General features: G+C 52.9%; 1 protein-coding gene across 2 annotated transcripts in view; it reads left to right on the forward strand.

Annotated features, from left to right (window-relative positions):
* Positions 1-16,860, forward strand: part of CYTH4 (cytohesin 4) — a 30,862-nt gene extending 14,002 nt beyond the window's left edge. Inside the window, exons 6-14 of one of the 2 annotated variants that reach the window (XM_024991736.2) lie at positions 164-282; positions 2,001-2,081; positions 3,666-3,778; positions 5,867-6,015; positions 10,886-10,997; positions 12,412-12,488; positions 12,948-13,019; positions 13,554-13,708; positions 14,935-16,860. In XM_024991736.2, the coding sequence (XP_024847504.1) occupies positions 164-282; positions 2,001-2,081; positions 3,666-3,778; positions 5,867-6,015; positions 10,886-10,997; positions 12,412-12,488; positions 12,948-13,019; positions 13,554-13,708; positions 14,935-15,007 (951 nt within the window). In that variant the 3' untranslated portion in view covers positions 15,008-16,860. The remainder of the gene's footprint in view (positions 1-163; positions 283-2,000; positions 2,082-3,665; positions 3,779-5,866; positions 6,016-10,885; positions 10,998-12,411; positions 12,489-12,947; positions 13,020-13,553; positions 13,709-14,934) is intronic. The other variant, NM_001256669.1, reaches the window with a different exon arrangement.
* Positions 16,861-21,243: the final 4,383 nt, after the last annotated feature.

Here is a 21,243-nt window from a genome sequence, read left to right on the forward strand (position 1 = left end):
AAAAGGCAACTTCAATTAAGGAGGGTCACAAATTCCCAGAACAAGCTGTGCCAGTGCTAGAATTCCAGGCCCCAGGGCTCTGGCCACAGGTGCTCCCTCTCTCCCCCTTCCCAGGCCAGCTGCTGGGTGGGGGCTGCTTACAGGCTCTGTGTACCACCTCCAGGGCATCCAGTATCTCATTGAGCACAAGCTGCTGACCCCCGACGCCCAGGACATCGCCCAGTTCTTGTACAAGGGTGAGGGCCTCAACAAGACAGCCATCGGCACCTACTTGGGGGAGAGGTAAGGAGGGCGGGGCCTTAGGAAGGCAGGGAATGAGGATGTGCAGCTGTGCACAGGTATGTGTGAGGGGTGGGTTGTGTGTGCAGGTAACTAAGGAATGAAGCATTTAGGAAAGTCGTAACTCCTGAGGCTTGAGCAGGTTAAGTCATCACTCTCCTTCCAGACCTTGAACCAAAGCATGTCTGCCTTCATTCCTTCCTTCACTCATTTAGAAAACAAGTAGATATTTTTAATATCTACTGTGCTTCCTGCATAGCTCAGTTGGTAAAGCATCTGCCTGCAATGTGGGAGACCTGGGTTCAGTTCCTGGGTCAGGAAGTTCCCCTGGAGAAGAAAACGGCAACTCACTCCAGTATTCTTGCCTGGAGAATCCCATGGATGGAGGAGCCTGGCGGGCTACAGTTCACGGGATCCCAAGAGTCAGACAAGACTTAAGGCTATCTTTACTAGGTTTACAAGGTGCACCAGGCAGTGCTCTAAGCCCTGGATTTATACCAGTGAAGAAGACAAAACTGCGGGGCAGGGAGTGGGGATAAATTGGGAGAATGGGATTAACAGATGCAATACAATACATAGCAGATTAACAACAAAGAATTACTATGTGGCACAGAGAACTATATTCAATATCTTGTAGTAAACTACAGTGAAAAAGAATTGAAAATAAAGAATATATATATATACATACAAATCATTTTGCTGTACACCTGAAAATAACACAGTTATAAATCAACTATACTTCAACTAAAAAGAAAAAAAACTTCTGCCATCAGGGAAGGTACATTCTAATGGGGAAGACAGGTACCAAAATATGTAAAATAAGTTAGAAAAAATTAAAAGTTCTTTGGAATACAAACAAATCAAGAAAGGGAGATGAGAAAGTTCTGGGAACTGTGCTTCAAAGGCTGTGACTTTAAATAGTGTGGACACAAAGGGTCTCACAGAGAAGGTGAAATTTAGAGGAGGTAAGCAGTGTGGCTCTAGGGGAATAGCATTTCGGGTCGAGGGAATAGAACATGAAAAGGCCCTGGGGCAGAAGCCTACTGAAGGACCAACGAGCCAGTGAGACAGGGGCAGAGGGATGGAGCGTGGGAGGAAGTAGTCGGCGACAGGCGGGGACACCTGAGAGGGCCCTGGGCCGAGGGGTACTCTGAGGGGATCCCTCTGGCTGCTGGGGGAGGGCACAGACTGTAGGGGACAGGTGTGGAGCTGGGCCAGCAAGCCAGCACCCCCTCTCCCAGGCACCTCAGAGAACACTCTCCTTCTCCTAAGCAAGTTGGGAATGCAGCTGGCAAGAAGGGCAGGGCTTTCTGATTTCAGATCTGAGAAGACAGAGGAAGTGGGGGTGGACATGGTTCTCTCCATTTTACAGATGAGAATACTGGGGCTTGGGGAGGTCTGGTGGTTTGTGAGGGGTCACCCAGACAGGAAGTGACTCAGGACAGGCCACTCCGAAGCCAGAGCCCCCCTCCTGACTGAGGTCAGTGCTGGTAAGCCAGGAGAGTGGGGCGGGGGGGTGTCTGCTGTGAATGGGAGGACATGGGTGTGCAGATAGCGGTGGGAGGATGGTGATGCAGGTCAGACATGTGAGCAGACCAGAGGGTGGCTGGATTCAGAAGGAGGATGTCTCTCCCCTCCTCGGCCTCCCCCACCTCAACCCGCTCTAGAAGGGGGTACAGATGCTCAAATGTGTCCCACCCTCCCTTCTGTCTCCTCTCCAGAGACCCCATCAACCTGCAGGTCCTCCAGGCCTTTGTAGATTGCCATGAGTTTGCTAACCTCAACCTCGTCCAGGCCCTCAGGTGAGTGGTCCAGGAGGCAGGGGCCTGACTCCCAAGGGGCTGGAGGGGTGTTGGGGGCACCATCATCCACATGGCTAACAGCACAAACAAAGCATCAGGAATTAATTAATGAGGGAATTCCCTGGGGATCCAGTGGTTCAGACTCAGTTCTTTCACTGCTGAGGGCTTGAGTTCAATCCCTGGTCAGGGAACTAAGATCCTGCAAGCTGTGCAGTGTGGCCAAAAAATGGTTTTTAATAAATAAATAGAAGTAATTGATGACAGTATCCCCAAAGAGAGCTGAGGTTAGATGAGATAACAGGCATGGACTGCCTGTATCAGCACCTGGCTTGTTACTACTACTACTACTAATTACTATATTACATCATTATTATAATAATATTTAATCATTTTAATCACTATTACTATTATTATGACTGCTATTCCCACTGCTTTTTAAATTAGTGCTTATTTTATTTATTTAATTAATATAGCTTAGTGTGTACTACATTTATTATTACTTATTATTTTCTAATTAGGATATTATTTTTGCTACTCATTTTTACAATGATGGGAGGCATTAATATATATGGGTAAGGAGCACAAACTCTGGAGCTAGACTGCACAGTTCATATCCTATATCTGCTACTCACCCCTGGGGAAAGTCACCAAAAAAAAAAAACCAAAAAAAACCTCTCTGTGCCTCAGTTTCTTTATCTGTAAAATGGGGTTAATAACAATACCAACCTCATAGGGTGGTGAGAACTAAGTAAGAAAGTGCTTAGAACTGATCCATAGTAAGGGCTTAGTAAGTCTTGCTGCTGCAGATGAAGTCTGGAAAATCATCTCCTGAGTAGGGGCATTTGATCTGGGTTTTGACAGATGATTAGGAGTTTGCAAGGGAGAGAAGGAAAAAGTCACCACTATCTAAGCAATGTGGCCTTCCCTCCAACTCTCACGCTTTTTAAAGGAGAGGGGTAGGTTGGGAGTCTCCAAAATTCATTCGTTCATTTATTCATTTGTTCATTTTCTCACTCATTTAACAAGCCTTTACTAAGCAGGCCCTGGCTCAGTAAACACAGTCCCAGTGTTCAAGGCTCAGTGGGAGATGTGAGAGGAGCAGGCATGGCCCTTGACCTTGGTGAATCCAGTTGGAAGATGTGGATATCATTCAGTTCCAAGAAAAGGAAGCTCAGCCAAGGAAAGACAACCTCCCCCGGGTCCCACGGATCCCAGGGCCCAGTGGCCAGGTGGAGAGGGGCCTTAGAATCTGAGAATCTGCATTGGTCCCCTCATGGGCTGGAGTGGACTGGGCCACAAATCTGGGCCACAGATGGGCAGAGAAGAGTGTCCACTAAGCTCCTGTATTGTAGAAGAAAAGGCATTTCTTGGCTCCCTCCTGCAGACTTGGTGCTCACAGCACAAATTCCACTGACCCTTCCCATGAGTCTAGATGTCAAGTGCAGAGTCTCCCATTTACAAGATAAAAAGACTAAGCATGAGAGAGGCAGAGCAGTTTATTGAAGGGGAGGAATGGGGGGCCCTCTTGCTCCCCTCCGAGAGCCCTCCACCTCCACTGCCCATGGCTCTGTTCCCTGTCCCCAGACAATTCCTGTGGAGCTTCCGGCTGCCAGGCGAGGCCCAGAAGATTGACCGCATGATGGAGACCTTCGCCTCCCGATACTGCCTCTGCAACCCCGGCGTCTTCCAGTCCACAGGTGCCTATGTGGGAGGGGACCCTGCCAGGTGCAAATCTACCTCCTGAGGCACCAGGTCTCTCCCAAGCACCCAGACCCTGGGAGCCAGATCCTGTCATCAATGCTCACTGAGCACCATATCCGTGCCAGACCCTCTGCTGGGTGTGTGTCAGGCAGAGCTGCCTACATACACATCTCCCAAGGGCATGATCCTTGGGAGAGAAGGCAGGAAATAATGGCACGGGGTGCTAAGGTATCAGTGTCTCATCTGGGGGTGGGGATGGGGGATTCAGCATGTCCAGGCTGGCTTCCCTGAGAACCTGATTTCTGAATGGGGTTTTGAAGGATGAATAGGAGCTCTTCAGGAGGTGAGGGCCTCCAAACAGAGGAGGAAGAAAGGGGGAGAAAGGGCCTTTGGGACTGGGGTTCTAGTTTGAGCAAAGGTACAGAAGCATGAAACAGACTGGGCAGGAAGCATAGGGCCAGGGTGGATAAGAAGGATATCAGCAAAAATCAGTCCTCCACACTTCGCAACAGGATGGGAGAGAAATGATGGCAGGCTTGTCCTGGCCTCTTCTCTGGATCTGAAGGTACCATAGCAATAACCAAGTCCAAGTACTAAGCACTCTCCATATGCTAAGTGCTTTACCTATGCAAGTCATGTAATCCTTACATCTACTCTATGAGATCAGCAGTGTTCTTATCCTTCCAGATACAGACTCAGAGAAGCGAAAGTGGCTTCTCAGCAGTGCATCTATGGACAAGTCCTACAGAGCATTTGCCTACTTTGTGGTTATACATAAATTAGGGATTTGCTTGCTTAATATCTATCAGCCCCACAATTTTAAACAACCCACAAGGGTGGGGACCATACAGATTTTTTCACCAGTGAATCCCCATTCTGTAGCATTTATTAGTTACTCAATAAATATTTTTAGGAAGGAAGGAATTTTAAAGCACCAGATTTGAATCACAGTTGAACTATTTAATCTTGTGACCTGGGACATGTAACTTACTCTCCCTGTGCCTCAGTTTCCTAATCTGTAAAATGGGTGGGGGCAGTAACAGTGCCGGCCTCATTAGTGTTGTCAGGGGATGTAAAGAGCTTAGCATAGGGCAAGCAACAGCAACATTAGAGCCACTGTTATCAGAGGTAAAATCGTTAATGAACATGAAGCTTTTTCAAAGTTAAACCTTCTAAAATATTGCAGGGGCTTCCCATGTGGCACTAGTGGTAAAGAACCCGCCTACCAATGCAGGTTAGACATAAGAGACGCAGATTCTATCCCTGGGTTGGGAAGATCCCTGGAGGAGGGCATGGCAACCCACTCCAGTATTCTTGCCTGGAGAATCCCATAGACAGAGGAGTCTGGCGGCCTACAGTCCATGGGGTCACAAAGAGTCGGACACAACTAAAGCGACTTGACACATCTCATACTGCAGATGGGGAAGCTGAGGCTCTGGGAACTCAAGTACTTTTCAAGGTCAACCAGAGAGCTGGGGTCACAGCTGAACTTCCCTGGCTCTGGACTCAGGGCTTTAAAACATCACAGAGTAGCGATCATCTCCCTCCCAAACGCTCAGCCCAGCCTGGCTCCTGAGCACAAGCACGTGAAAGTCTGAATAATAGAACAGGAGCTCGGCTCTGGGAGCCCCACAATGCCAGCAAGATTACCAAGCAGCACGTGACCAAGCCCTGAACAGGGTAGCAAACAATAAGCATCCTCTGAGTTCCAAGGAGGCAGAGAACAGAGTGGGCAGGGGGGCAGGAAGGGCTCGGCGGGGAGGAGGGCTGGAGCAGGAGACTAAAGAGCAGGAGGGTTTAAATGGGTAGAAAAGGGGAGAAAAGGGCGTGCTAGGCAGGGGGCCCAGCAGGAGCAGAAGTGCCGGGTGTGAGGCACACAAGGGCTCGGGCAACTGACAGTTGAAGCTTGTTTGCAGCAGAGAGCTCCGGAAGAGTGGGAGGTGAGGCTAGGACTTGAATGCCAAGCCGGGAGGACAGGGTGGACCTTCAGGGCATTGAAACAGCCAACTCTCCGCCCTGAGGGGTTAGGGCGGAGGAGGGGGCGTGGCCAGGGCCAAGACTCTGACCGCTGTCGCGTCCCGCAGACACCTGCTACGTCCTGTCCTTCTCCATCATCATGCTCAACACCAGCCTCCACAACCCCAACGTCCGGGACAGGCCGCCCTTCGAGCGCTTTGTGTCCATGAACCGTGGCATCAACGGCGGCAGTGACCTGCCTGAGGAGCAGCTGCGGGTAAGAGGGCGTGGCCCCACCCAGCAGGTCTCCAGGCATCCAGGAGGAGCCTGCCTTTGGGCGGATGACCCAAGAGGGGCTCATCTAAGAGAGACCTCTCCAGGAGGGGGCCCTCCCAGGTTAATAACTGTCTTGAGATGTGCTAAGTTGCTTCAGCCGTGTCTCTTTTGCGACACTATGGACTGTTGCCAGCCAGGCTCCTCTGTCCAGGGGGTGGACAGTCACAAAAGAGGTTGGTCCTGAAATGGGCTTTTGCAAGCAGTCCCATCTTAAGAAGGAGGTCCAAGACTGAACACCCAGGAGGTCTGCCCAGACCTCAGCCTTTGGGGAGCTCTTGACACCCATCATTCACACCTTCCTCGAAAGGGTGCCTCACACCACCTAGTCTATTTCTTGGAATCCCAGAGTCTTAGACTCTCAGTGGGTCAGAGTAGAAAATTCCCAGTCTCTGCTCAAACCCCTCCCTCTTCCAGGGAGGAAGAAACAGGTCTTCCATAGGCTACACATCAGCTCAAGAGTTGAGTGGAACCCAGGCTTCCTATCCCATCCTAAACAGCCCCCACCCCTGCCACACTGCACCAGGCTCTGGCCTGGCATAGGGCACCCAGGGATGATTCAACCCAAGGTAAGGGTCTGGTGGAAGATAAAATACATGTGAATTCCAGCCCTGCCTGATTCATGTTATGCTGACCATAGGAACCTAGCTATGGAGACCCAGTGGACAATACTATCACTCTCCCAGAGGCAGGGAAAGGGTGCCATCGTGGAAGACTTCACAGAGGAGGTGACTTTTGAACTGGCCTTGAAAGTTGAGTGGGAGTTTGCCCAGGGGAGAAGCAGGGAAAGGACATTCCAGAAAGAGGAAGTGGCCAGCACTTGACCTGGTAGGGAAAGGGAGGGGCATCCTGGGTAGCCATCTGGGTACATACAGACAGTGATGGGCACCAAGTCCAGGGCTTTGAACAACAGCCTCCAGAGTTTACCTGCTTCCTATGGGCAAAGTGGAGCTGGGAACTATCTTAGAAAGACAGGAGTGAGATTCAAAGCCTGGCTCAGCAAAAATGAACTGACAATTCATTTCTAGGATTAGAGGTGCCCAGAGCTCTATAGAGTTTCAGTTCCCTCTGGGTCAGAGTCTGGCAGGAGGGGAGGAGACAATGTGAACCCCACCCTGGCAGCTTAGCACCCTGTGTATGTCCCGCAGCAGAAGTATGGTGGGGGTTGGGGAGAGCCTGGATCTGGAATGACTCTGGTGCTCTTCAGTGTTTGACAACAGCCATGCCCTTAGCCCTTCACCCTCCTTGATCCCCAGAGAATATTTATTTTGGAGGGGGGCATGATATAAAATGAGGGCTTGAGAGTAGATTAGAGCTCAGGTCAAGTCCCATCTCCCCGTTGTTCGCCTCCTGGATGACCTTGAGTAATGACTCACCCTCTCGGGGCCACCATTTCCTCAACCAGGAGAATGGGAATAATGACGCCTGCGTCACAGAGCTGCTGAGTAGTAATTTTTAAAAACGTAAAGGGCATAGCCCATGCCAGGTACATAGCACAAGCTCTAAATGGTAGCTTAGGTCGCTATTAAGAATCATTAATAATTATTTAAAATCCCCAGCCCTTAGTAAACTGCCTGAAATGTGAAAGGCCTTTGAAAACTCATCTCATTGTGGTACTTGGAGCAGGAAGCTGGGCACACCTGGTCTGGCAGGTAATGAGTTAACAGCCTGCCAGCACCAGTCCTGTTGGATCTCCCAGGTGCCACTTTATTGCTTCTGTCCCAGGAGAGCCTCCTTCAGCGGCTCCCTCCTTAGGCATTTTTCCCAATTCAAGTCTTTTGTTAATAACAATGCGCTGCATTTGTATAGAGCTTGTAACTTTCTTCTCATAGGGCTTTTGGGTCTATTATCTCAATTTAGCTTCAAACTCTGCCTGGGAGGTCTGGAAAGGGTTTATTATCCTCCTTGGCAGCCAAGAGGCAGGGAAAAGAACAGAGCGTTGGAGTCACAGCCACATCCAAGTGCTAGCTCCTCCATTTTCTAGTTGTGTGACTTTAGGTAAGAGGCTTGACCTCTCTGAGCTCCCAGCTTATGGGATTAGTGTAGACATGTAAGGTATTTAGCACAGCACCTATGCCTCTGGGCTGGCTAATTAATCCAGAAGCTTTCAGGGCACAAAGTGAACCACACTGGCCTAGTCCTTGCTCTTCAAGGCTTTTACAGAAAGCTGCTGTGGATGGGGGTCTTCTTGCTTTCTTTTGGGGCTTCATCTTCCCCATGTGTAAAGCAAGGACTCAGCTTTAAGTATCTTTAAGTATCAGTTTGTGGCTTTGCAGAAGGATTCTCCAGGACATATAACATTTTTAAATGACCTGATTTATGAAATTAAATTGACACAGACACATCACCTAAAGAGAGGTCACTCTGTGACCATGAGGGTACGCAGGTGGGAAAGGCTTTGGAGAGGTGCATGATGGGAGCAGGGGCTCAGGCAGGTTGAGCGAGTCTTGCCCTGGCCATCCTGATGGGGACAGGGCAGAGTGCCTAAAAGACTCAGGGCAAAGGCACAGGGTGTGGACTCAGAGGACAGGAGATCAAATCCCAGCTCCGCCTTTATGGCTGCATGTCCTTGAGTGTGAGCCTCAGTTTCTCCATCTGCAAAGTGGGCTGATGACACTGACCTTACATTGTTCTCCTGAGAAGCAGACAAAGCACTTCAAGTGCCTGGCTCCACTCACCATGACTGGGCTGCCCCGAGAGGGACCTGGGGTGGAGAAGGGAAAGAAGGAGAGAGGACAGAAGGAGAGCTCATCCACCCTCTGGTGCCACAGGTGGAGAAACCAAGGTCCAGCAAAGGAAGCAGTCAGTTCGGGGCATCTTCTGCTGTGGGTAGGGCCAGACCTCCTGGGTTCTTGTCCAAGCATCTCCATCAGAAATGACTGTATATTGGTTCTCCTGACAACCACAGGCATCAGGTACCTTACACCCACCCCCCCACCCCCCCCCAACCCCAGTTTACAGCAGAGGAAACTGAGCTCCAATAGAGGTAGCTGGCCAGGGGGGCTCAGTCTGTGGGGAGTCCAGGTTCAAACCCACGTCCATCTGAGCCCTTCCCTCTGCAGAGACCAGAAAGCAAGATTTGGGAATGCAGATTTTGACTTGTTTCCCAGCTTCCAGTTTCTTCCTTGGTTGGAGGAATTCTCAACTCATGTCAATGAAAAGATGGGGGACTGATATTCACCTTTAGGTTCGGCTAGATCCAGGTGCTTCGTTGAGGTCAGGGCTCAATCTGGTCTTTCCATCTCTGAGCAACCTCCTCTTCCAAGTTGGCTTCCCTCTTAAACAGGCTTCCCCCCAAGTTTCCCAGAGAGGACCTGGGCAACTCCAGGCTTCCATCTTGCTTAACAGTTTAGAGTCCCAGAATGAAGGCTTATTCGCTAGTGTAGGTCACAAGTCCCTCTCTGAATCAGTCACTGTGACCAGTAGGATGAAATGCTCTAATTAGCCAGATAGGAGTCATTCACTGTCTCCTACAGCCATGAGGGAGTGCTGAGTGGGCAGTGTCAAGCCCCTGAGCAACCTGGACAGAAAGTAAGGGGGTGATTCTCCAGAGGAGAACAGAGTGGGTGGGGAAGGATGGACGCAAGGCCAGTACAACCACTGATGAGTGGCTGTTGTCTTTCTGACCACGTCTATCCAGCCAGGAGAAGACAGCCTGATTTGGTGGGGCAGGTGCAAGGGTGTTTTCTTACAGGGGGTGGGGGGAGCCTGGTTTTACAAGATACAGGAAATGTGGGTGAACAGAGCTTCTTTCCTTGTGGGGGCAGAATGTGTAGGCTGTAGAAGGCCCTCAGAAGCTGCCAGGGGGCTCCCCGTGGGTGTCGTGAAGGATGAGGCCCTGTCTGTGCCCCTGCTTCCCGCCTTGGGCCTTCAGAATATTTGTATGGGCTGCCAGCTTTGCTGACAGAGAACAGGCCTTAAAGAACAGAACTCTTTCAACCAGCCGGTGCTACTAGGGAAAGCTCAGGGCCAGGCTGGGCCAGAACGGGAGGGGCAGCAGGGCTTCCTGGCTGCTCTAGGAATGTGGGGGCTCCAAAAAGGGAAGGTGGTCCCTGCCCTTCCCCACTCACCCCACCGCAGCCAGCTGAGTCCTCTCTGTCAAATCCAGGAAAACTTGCTACAGGCCAGCGCCCTCCGCCCCAACCCTTACCCTACCACCACCCCTAGGCTCCTGGATCAGAAAAGACGTTTAAAAACCAGCAAACACCATTTCTAAAACTTTGGGGAATCGAACAGTACTTGTGAAATTTTTCATTTAACATTTCGAGGAAACCATCTGAACAGCAGCACACGCAAACACAACAGAAGGAAATGATTTCATTATGTCGATGATGGCGACCCAGCATTGTGCCTGGTTTTAATCAGCAGAATTAGACAATTTAGAATGTTTTTCCCAAACAGTTGGAAATCTGGGCAGGTTGTCCGTAGAAGGAAGTGTCCCACAGCAGGGGGTTCAAAACACAGAGGGATGATCATTGCCAACATCTACAACTCTCCCACAGGGAATTCTCAGCCCTGGCTTGCATACCTCTGGTGACAGGGAACTCACTGTCCTACAAAGTTGCTTCTTCCATATTTCAGCAGCTCTAACAGCTAGAAAGTCCTTCACAGAGAACTGAAATCTGCTTTCTGGGAAATTCCCATCCCCGAGAAGAGATCTCTGGTCTCTGCCTAGGAGAGGGGCCTATAAGAGCCAAGATCAGCATCCCACCTTGAGGCACACAGAGTCAGTGATCTGCCCGAGGCCACATAGGCCAGACCCAGGCCCTGGATGAATGTAACAGTGGGTCTTTCCCTCCCTTCTCTTGGGGCAGAACCTCTTCGACAGCATCAAAAGCGAGCCCTTCTCCATCCCCGAGGACGATGGCAATGACCTCACCCACACCTTCTTCAAACCCGACCGCGAGGGCTGGCTGCTCAAACTGGGTGAGATGCACATTCCTGCACTCCGGGGCACATGCACTGATGTGCCTGCAACACTCACGCAACACAGCTGACACATGCACCCATTTGACTTGAAGCCTCGGGTGGTGGAGTTGAGAGTCTCCTGAGCCCCAGGGCAGCAGTCTGCTTGCCCCAACCCTCCCTCCCCAACCCTCCCTCTGTCTGTCCTGGGGATGAGGGGACAGTGGGGGAGGAAACAATGAGCAGGAAGGGAGACAGAAAACTGACAGATTCATAGATAAGGCCTTCAACCGCAGATCTGTCTTCCTGAAGTGATTCTGAGGAAACCCAGGCCCAGTGAGGTTAAGGGACCAGCCCAAGCCACATAGCCAGCCAGTGGCAGAATTCGGTGGGCAGATGGCTGGCTGTCCCTGAAAGATGGGGGGCGGGAGTGTGAGAGGATGTGGCTTGGGGAGCCTCTCCTCAACAGGACTAGGGGCAGGGAGGGCTTTGGGCCTGCAGAGGGGAGCTACGGTGGATGCCACAGCAGCAGCCGCTGCAAGTTCTAGCAGCGGAACTGTAGGACCCAGCCATCTGACCCTGTCACCCCCACACACGCTGGGCACCTCTGGGCAGGGGCAGCCAGCCAGGCACAGAGGCTTTCCAAGCCAGAGGAGGACAGACGCCGTATGTGAGAGCAGGGCCCTGGCCTGGGAGCCTATCCAGACCCTCCATCTCTCCAGGCCCACCTCCCAGTCCATCCACCTGCAGACTGCAGCCTCCTTTTCTTGCCCAGCTGACAGTTCTCAGCCCCAGGGTAGCTCTAAGTCACAGATTCCAGCTCCTCCATCCATCCTTGGCCTCAGTTTCCACAGCTGTGGAATGGTAACAGTCATCCCTGGGAGGATGAAACATGTGGGGAAATGACCATGCACTTGGGCTCTGGGGCTCAGACACTGGGGTTCAAATCCCAGCTCTGCTGCCAGACCTTGAGCTGATGATGTACCCTCTCTGCCCTGCGATCTCCTCATCTGTAAAAGGGGGTTAATAATGGTCCCCTCCTCATAGGTAGTCATAGGGATTAATAAGTGAATGTTTCTTGAATCCTCTTGAACATTGCCTGGCAAATGAAAGATGAAAGGCTTAGGCACAACACCAGGCAGGGAGCCAGCCAAGGGATGAACAGAGTGGTGAGGGCAGGAGGAAAGTATAGGAATGGCCAGCCTGCCCCTGGGGCCGGACCAGGGAGGAGCTCTGGTGCAGCCTGGAGGTGATGGAACCCCTCAGGTTTTTAAGTGGGGGAGAGATAGATAAGGGGGAGGTGTGGGAAGCTAGGGGTTAGGGGGCTAGGGTGGGGGCACAGAGGTGGGCATCGGAGGCCCTGCTCTTCCATGGAGAGAAGTGCTGGAGCCCAGGGCAGAGGAGGGCTAACTGACTCCATCACTGGCTCTTGTAGGTGGCCGCGTGAAGACCTGGAAACGACGCTGGTTCATCCTGACAGACAGCTGCCTCTACTACTTCGAGTTCACCACTGTGAGCCTTACCCTACCCTGTCCCTCCCCTCAAACCCTTTCCAGATTCTCACTAAGCAGTCCATTGTAGAGCTGGGGCCTCTTTGAGATCATTTGGTCCTCCTCCACACCCATCTTACAGATGGGGGAAACAGCTACAAAGAGGTGAAGGGGCTGGGCCAAGGTGCAAGGCAGAGCTGGGGCTTAATGTCCGGCCTCCTAACTCCCAGCCAGGGCTCTTCCCATGCTGCTCCCTTGCCCTCTCCAGGGCTGGTCAGAGTCTAGGGAAGATGGGCACACTCCTCTTTGGGTATGGGGTGCTGCTGAGTTCAGACAGAGGAGCCTGGCAGGCTATAGTCCACAGGGTCAAAAGAGTTGAAGGCGACTTAGTGACTAAACAACAAAACTTCCAAGTTCACTCCCTGCCCTTGACTCGAGACTCCCTTTGCTGATCCTGATCTTTCTTCTTATTCTCCTGCAGGACAAGGAGCCCCGGGGAATCATACCCCTTGAGAATCTCTCAGTGCAGAAGGTGGACGACCCCAAGAAGCCAGTAGGTGTCAGTGAGGTGGCCTCAGGCCAGAACAGCTGTAGGAATTTCCAAAACAGAGTGCAGGGAGAGGGCAGCTGGGCTGGGCTCTCCAGGAGGCGAGGCCATGCCTGTGACACCTCCCAGTAGCTCAGGCTTGCCTCAGCCTCCCTCTTAGGGACGGGGATCCTGGCGTCAAGAGGCATCAAGAGGGCCTGGCCACACTGTCTCTCAGAGCCTGGCCCCTGATACTGGCTCTGGGACCTTCAATAAGTCTCTGCTGCTTTCTGAGCCTCTATTTCCCCATCTGTCAACTGGGGATTTTAAGAGGAATCATGGATTTAAGTCAAGTCAGGCACATAGTAAGTTCTCAACATGAGAAGCTGCCTGTTCTCTCACAGGAGGGCCTGGCAGTCAGGTGTGTCCTGCTGCTCTTCCAGATGCTGGTCTTGCCCAAGTGTCTAGGCCTCTCCAACCTCTCCGAGCCTCCCCGAGAGCCCACACGGCTGCCCTTTCCTCCCACCCCTGCCCTGCCCTCACCTGGCCACTTCCCCACAGTTCTGCCTGGAGCTGTGCAACCCCAGCTGCCGGGGCCAGAAGATAAAGGCCTGCAAGACCGATGGCGATGGTAAAGTGGTGGAGGGCAAGCATGAGTCTTACCGGATCTCAGCCTCCAGCGCCGAGGAGCGGGACCAATGGATCGAAGCCATTCGGTAACGGATGGCTGGGCTGGTGGGGAGGAGTCTCTGTTACCTTTCAGAAGCCCCTGCTCCTCTCAGGGTCCTGTTTCCTTGCCTGCAAAGAGGGCTAACTCCAGAACTTCCCTTCTGTTTCTGGCATGCAAATCCCTTCCACCATGTTCCGTGAGCATCCTCTCTGGGCCAGACCCAGAACACGGAGGAGCAAGGCACAGAATTCATGGGAATGGTGGAGGATCATGGGAGATGTTACAAGTAAAGCTCTTTGCCCAGTGCCTGTTAGCATCAGAATCCTAAGTGGTCCTGGAAAGGCCTGGTGCAGGTCGGGAGGAAGACTTTCTAGGTGGAAGGAGCAATGCAGGCCAAAACAAAAGGGCAGGTCAGGCATAGGGATGCCTAGACATCTTCCTGGATAGCTGGTGCTGGGCAGCATGGGACCAGGCAATGCCGGGCAGTGCAGGGGTAGGGCTATGTAGAGACCAGGCAGCGTGAGGACTAAGCATTGGGAAATGAGGCTGCAAAGGATGGCAAGGCCTTGGTGGCCATGGCAGAGAGCTCAGGTTTCTCCTGAGTATGCTGGAGAGCCACAGACAGGTATGATGAGGGGAGAAAGTCCACCATGCAGGGGCTGGGGTTCGACAGGTGTGATGGTCAGTGGAGGGACAGGAGGCGGAAAGCCAGGTGAGGGGCAGGATAACACCTTGACTCTGAGTCCATGGGGAGATACCAGTGAGGGTGAGTCCTCTTAGACAGAGGGAGACACAGAAGTGGTCAATGGGCCAGGGACCAGGTATGTCCCAGAGACTTGTAGGGTCTTTTCCCTCCAATCTTGCAGCAGCCCTGTGAGGCTGCCAGGCCAAACCCACTCTTACCCTCATTTTACAGATGAGGACTGAGGTCCAGAGAGGGAAAGGACTTGCCCAGGGCTACACAGCCAGAGAGGGGCAGAGCTAGGACTGGCAAGCAGGTCTGCTAGTTCCACTTGGGCTCTTGTCACCTCCTTCCAAGTCTGACAGGGTCTGGGAGGCGTCCAAAGATACGTGGGGGCAGAATTCCCGAGGCTCTCAGGCCTGCCTGTGGCACACCCTGGCTCGGTCCTTGTTGGGGTCATCAGGCTTTACCCCTCCAGGTAAAGGCCAACCTCACCCTGGGAGAAGCACACCCTTATTACAAGCCCTGGGAGATGAGATCCCTTTGCCAGCCCATCCAGCCCTGAAATCTTTTTACTACCCTCACTCCAGAGCCAGCATCACTCGTGTCCCTTTCTATGACCTGGTCTCTGCTCGGAAGAAGAAGATCGCCAGCAAGCAGTGAGCTTCCTTGGAGGTGGTGCCCGGTGTCCTGCGAGCCCCATGACCTGTGGTACCTGGAGACCCACTCCCACCCCAGGGCCCGCACACATCCTCCTTCAACCCCCTTCACTTCGACCTGACAGCGAGGGGCAGGGGTGGGGGAGGCAGGGCTCAAGAGCCAGGATGGGTGGGAACCACCAAGGTCTCAGAGCCCGATCATGAGGCTGCTGGCCCTGGGCATCCAGCAAAGGCCCTACCCCTGCCCCAAGTCCACTACAGGAAGGGGTAAGGAAAGCGGCCACAGCCTGGCATGCTGCCCTCTCTCTGGGCCTCAGTTTCCTCTTTTGTTAGAAGTCTCCTTGCCCTCTGAAATGCCATCAGCCTTCAAAGCAAGAGGGGCCTGAGTGCTTCCTACCCTCCACCATGGCGATGCCTCCTCTTCTGCTCAGGGGATTCTCAGCCAGCCCCTCCCCATCTTCAGTGGGAACTTGGCCCTCCCTGCCCAAGGGACACAGGAAACACATCTCAGATCCATGGACATAACCTTTGGGAGACCCAAGAGCACTGGACTAGGAGCCTGGACATCACAGTCTCAGTCCTAGCTTTGTCTCAACTTACTGTGTGCCCTCGGCCGAGTCACACTCCTTCTCTGGTTCCTGGAAAACTGTGGTGCTTGGCTAGGAATGTCCCAGCCCTTCTGGTTCTGTGCACTTCGCCCCTCAACCTGCCAGCAATGGCCCCTCTCAGACTGCTTTCAGTCCGTGGAAGGATAGGAATGTGCTGGGTCTACCAAGGAGCTTCTGGCTGGAGATGTCTACACCTGTTTACTGAGCCGGAAGAGGCTCTGGACTGAAGACTGCTGGGAGGCGGAGAGCAGAGTGGGCCCACCCTCAAGGATGTTCATTTTAGAGAAGGGACACGTGGGACTCCTCAAGCAAATGGCAGAGACATACAGACATACTCAAGCAGAAATGGTGGTACAACCAAGAAGCCAAGAAGAGAGCTTTGTGATCTGTGGTTACCAGGAGGGCTGCCTGGAGGCAGCAGCCATGCCATGAGTGACGTACACCCTTGTAGCAGAGTCTCCGCCACAATTTCCCTGCTAGACCACTGCCCAGGGCCCCTGAGGTGATAAGCAGCTGTCCCAGCAGGGTCCTAGCATCCTGAGACTCTCTGGCATAGCACCATCAAGCATGAAGCTGGCTTCACTACCCACAGGCAGGCAGTTCTATCTCCAGGGAGGCCCCAGCCTGGAGGAGCATTCCACAAACAGGTTTCTTCTCAGTAGCACGACTTACCCCGCACAGGCCCTGGGGGAGTCCCTAGGGGGAAGTTCCCTTGCAGGAAAACAGGATATGGGGTTACCTTGGCTCGACTGTCAGCCTGCGTAGGTGAGCCAGACAAGGTGAATTCCCCAGGGAGGGGAGGCAACCTCTCTTCCCCCACCTCACAACACACACACAACACAACACACAAACTCTCTGTGGGGTCAGGACAGAGTAGCTGCCTTGCAAGTGGTGAGGCCACTGTTTCTGGAGGTGTGCAAGCACCTCGTAATGATACTGCACTGAGGAGGATCTGTTTGGGTGTGACAGGAAGAAGATTTACAGGACGTCTGAGGTCTTCCACAGGCCCCATGGCAGCATGGGAGCTGAGTGCCACATCTGCTGCCTTTTTTGGCCCTGAAGGGGCAGCCAGGGGTCATGGGCTCTGAGGTCCTCTCCTGCCACTGGCTGTGCAATCTTAGTCCACTCTCTTCCCCTCTCTGGTCCTCAGCTTCCTTCCCTGTCACTGAGAGGGTGGAATGGGGGATTTCTGGGCATGAGTGGCTGTTCTGGGAATCACTCAGAATAGAGAATAAAGCTCATGAGTCAACTCGTGGGTGGGGCTCTGTCCTCTCCATGACCACATCTGCCATCCTTGAGGCCAATGTAGACCCTTCACCCTCATCCCTTTCCCAGGTGGAGACCAGGAGGGCCAGATGGGGAAGAGTGGGCATTCAGCAGACCCTGGACCTTCATCCTCTGGCCACTGGGGGCTGCCACCTGGACAGAAATCTCCAGGAGCTAAATTTTTGAAGCAAGGGTCCCTCTAAGCAGGGGCAAGAGTGCACTGGTTCTGCCAAGGCCAGGGGAAAGCAAAAGAACTTCCCAACAGGCCATGCTGTCTGAAGACAGAAAGGATGCTGCTCAGGAGATAAGTAGTGAGTTCCCTGTCCGAGAAGGGATACAAGTACAGATTGGATCCAATGATCACTTGGGGAGTCACAGAGGGTCTTGAATTTGTTACTCTTCATTCATACTTTCCACAATCTTATATTAAGTGCCTTGTTTCAAGCACTGGTAGAACAAGACAAAAGCCATGCCTGCATGGGGCCGACGTTCTGGTGGTCCTGAGTTCTAGGCAGCCCCTTCAGTTGTATAGGGCACTGAGATGGCCCCCACACCTTAATCCAGCCCCTTGTCTGAAATGCCACCATTGCGTCATTCTTTGAAGACCTTAAGGCGTTGAACTGATCAACTTTCATTCGGCCCAGGTTTTTGAAGCACCTACTATGTGCCAGGCTCCACACACAGAACCAAGGATCCAAAGATGATCAAGGCAAAGCCCTTGCCCTCAAAAGGAACTCAAGTCTAGTGGAGAAAGACAGCCCATTTCAACTCATGCTGTTACACAGAGTGGAGCACATGGGCCGGTGGAGGGCTGAGCTGGGCAGCGAGGCAATCCGGCGGGCTTCTCGAAGGAGCCGTACTTGAGTGTTGGCAGCCAGATGGGAGAAAAGACACACACCTGATACTGCAGTGAGCTCACTTCAGGTCTGCCCCTCCCCATCACACACATCTTGACTGCGAATTCCTCACAGGCCAGATTGTCACTGCTCGGTGCCTGGCACACAGGATGCGCGATAATTCTTTGACTGAAGTCAACTGAAGACTCTCTGGGCCTCAGCATTAACTAGTGCAAGTATCTAGAGGCGCAGGGAACTTTGGAAACGGTGAAGCCGCTAGTAAGGGGCGTGACTAGAGAGGTGGGCGGGGCCACATCGCAATCTGGTCCCTCTCTGCCTTGCTGGCCAGAGACTCACCAGCTCTGGTGGCCTCTGCCCACCTTCCCGTCCTTCTGCCACTCCTCGCTCTGGGCAGCAGGGGGCTCCCACCACTCGTGGATGAGAGGTTCCACGACGCAGTTCAGACAGCTGAACTGGCTGCCCCTTGTAGGAATGAGGCCTCGGCCCAGAGTAGAGCCTTGACGTCGGCCTCCTGGAGAAGGATGCACCCGGTCAACTAGGACCTGTGGGCTCCAGCAGCCCCAGACACCTGAGGGCACAGCTGCCCATCGGCCTCCCCCCTCCCTTCATGTGGGGCACAGTCACCCCTGCTCAGCCAAGGAGTCGGGATACCCTGGCTCTCTGGCTTTCTGGTTGTGTGACCCTGAACTAGTAGCTTGCCCTCTCTAGATGTGATCTTCCTTCCTGAAGGGTTCAGACAGGGGAGTTTCTGGACATAACCTTTAATGAGGACTTCCCTATAAGTGTCAGACACGGGTACCAGGTGGCCCCTGCCCTGAGATGAAGTGAGACTGGTGTGTGTGGTGGGGTTGGGTGGCAAGTGAGAAGGTGCCACAAAAGCTCCTTACTGTAATAGGCCACAGGGGGCAGTGGTGAGGCCATTCGGGGTGGCGGGGCGGGGGCGGGGGTTGGAGGGGGTGCATGGGTTCAAAGCCCAACTCTACCCTGTGTCTTAAGCAAGTTTCCTAGGCGTTCTGAGCCTCAGATTGCCCATCTATAAAATGAAAATAATAGACTATATGCAAAATACTTAGAACAGTGTTGAGTACCTACTCAGGGTTAAGTGCCATTATTATTATTATCACTTCAAGGCAAACTATATACATGCTTTGATGAAGATACAAAACAGTCTGGACCATAGGAGGAGGAAAGATTCATGCGGAGGTTGAGGGGGTTGTAGATCCGGGAAAGCTTCTTGGCAGAGGTGCCCATGAAAGATAAAATAACTGGAGGCCTGGCTTTTCTAGCCAGGAGGAGCCAAAACAAGGATGCTTATTCTGGGACTCCCTTGTGTGTCCCAGAACAAGCCCCCAAAGCAAGAATGTGAAAGGTTGAATGGGGGCTGAGCTGTGTGCCCCAGGATGTAGTCCCTTGCATCTCAAAGGCTATTTTGCCCTTTGTCATGAAACTCTGACTGGGGATTCAATAACATGGCTGCTGAATGAGGCCATCACAGAAAGAGAGAACAAGCTTGGCACAGGATGGCCTGAGGTGGAGTAGGAGTGGGTAAGGAGGACCCCTGCCCAGTGCCTGGAAGCGTAGAGCTGGTCCTGGGGCCCTATGCCCAGATGCCTGGGGCCAGGAAATGGGGAGGGGGTGGGCAGCCAGGAGTCAAGTGACAGGTGTGAGAGACCTGGAGAAATTGATTTATTAGAGACTATGAAAAGAGCTAAATATGTTTGCCAGCTCAGCGATGACTCAGGCATTCCCCAGGGGTCCACAAAATGTGAGCATCAGGGAATCAAAGTCAGGCCTCCTCCCACCCGGGCTCTGCCAGCCTGGAGCCTGTCTTTTGCAATGGAAGGATCACCCAGAGTGCCCTGAGAGAATGGTCCTCAGGGGGCAACAGAGACCTCGCCCCTCTAGCTAGCATCCCCTGTCTGCCCCCTTACTAGCCAGACTTCTCCAGAATGGCTGAAGAATGAAGCTTCAGAGTGAGACATATCTGGGTCGAGGTCCTGGCCTGGCCCCAAATTGCTGCGTGATCTTAGACAAGTGACTGACCCTCTCTGGTCCCACATTCACCAGGAAGGACAGATCCCCACCAAGTCAGGGCCCTTCCTCCATCTCCCTGTCTGGCAGTGTCATTCCTACCCAATTTGGCTTCTTCCAGACAGCTGTGAACACAGCCTTCTCTGCCTAAAATCTACCAACTTCCCTCCAGGAGACAAGCCAGATTCCACAGGGCCTCATTTCCAGAGAACTCGCTCTTCCGGTGCTGGGTTCCGGGCTGGTGCTCTGGGACAAACAAGAATGAATCAGAGTCAGAGGCTGGAGGCAGGGTACACAAAAGAGGGAGGAATGGTCTCCTTGTGGGGCAAAGGGCTGGGGGGCTGCAGTAAGGGGGTGGAAAGAGGAGCTGGGAAGACCAAAGGAAGAGGGGCTCTCGGGGGAAAAAAAGGGTCAGTTGAGGGGGCATTGCAGGGATTGCTGGGGGAAAGGCGTGGATCCCCTGCACAGCAGTGAGCATGGATCTGGCAGACCAGGCGCAGTGAACTGTTCATCCAGCATGGAGGGGCCTGCGCCTGGGACAGCAGAACTAGGGAGCCAAACAGAAGCGGGGACGAGACTGGCCAAGGAGCAGTTAGCACCAGGGGTTGGGGAAGGGGTCACGGCAAGAGACAGGGGAGCTAGAGGTTGTTTCCAGGTGGTTCCTCTAGCTGCTAGTACGGATGGATTAAGGAAGTACATGAAGGCGGGGGCATGGGATGCTGGGGGAAATGACTAAGGGACAGCATGGAACCAAGACCATCTGACCTGAGACCTGTGCAGATTTTAGTCATCAAATTACCAACCAAAATGGGGCCCCTTTTGAGAGTGCTGGAATGCCAGATGAGAGTGGATGCTGGGACAACAGGAGCAAACGAGGACTGTCCCAGGTCCCCAAGACATATGATCACCCTGGATACTGAACATATCTACTAGGGACCAGCAAGGAAGTGGGGACATACAAGGTGGACCTATGGGCTGGAAGGGACGTGACCCAGGGTTGCTTAATCACGGACAAGCAAAGGCAGCTATTTCATCTAGAGCAGATGGGGCTCTACCACCACCTAATTCCAGGGAACACTTCCCCCTCATGAGTCTTCCCAAGTCCTGTCCCAAAGGGGTGTCATATGGAAGGATCATGAATGTAGCAAGCCTGCATTTGTATACCAGACACCCTCTGCAGAAATTTGCAGCCACTGTCGTATGAGAGTGGAGTCGTTCTTGCAAGACTGAGAATGGGGACTCTGAACAGAACTGCTACAGGTGCCAGGGGCTGCCCATCCCATCCTTCCCGGCCCAGCTGAAGACCCTCCTCCTGCAGAAAGTTGTCCCTGACTACTCCAGCCTTTAGGGCTCCTTCAAGCTTCCCAGAAGTCTCAGAACACAGGCCCCGTAGCCCCAGGACCTACTAAGGGGACTCAGTACCTACTTCTGTCTCAATCTTAAATATTCACAGTTGTGGCTTTTGGAGAGCTGGCTTC

The sequence above is a fragment of the Bos taurus genome, chromosome 5 (assembly GCF_002263795.3).
Source record: "Bos taurus isolate L1 Dominette 01449 registration number 42190680 breed Hereford chromosome 5, ARS-UCD2.0, whole genome shotgun sequence".
In the NCBI taxonomy this organism is placed as follows: domain Eukaryota; kingdom Metazoa; phylum Chordata; class Mammalia; order Artiodactyla; family Bovidae; genus Bos; species Bos taurus.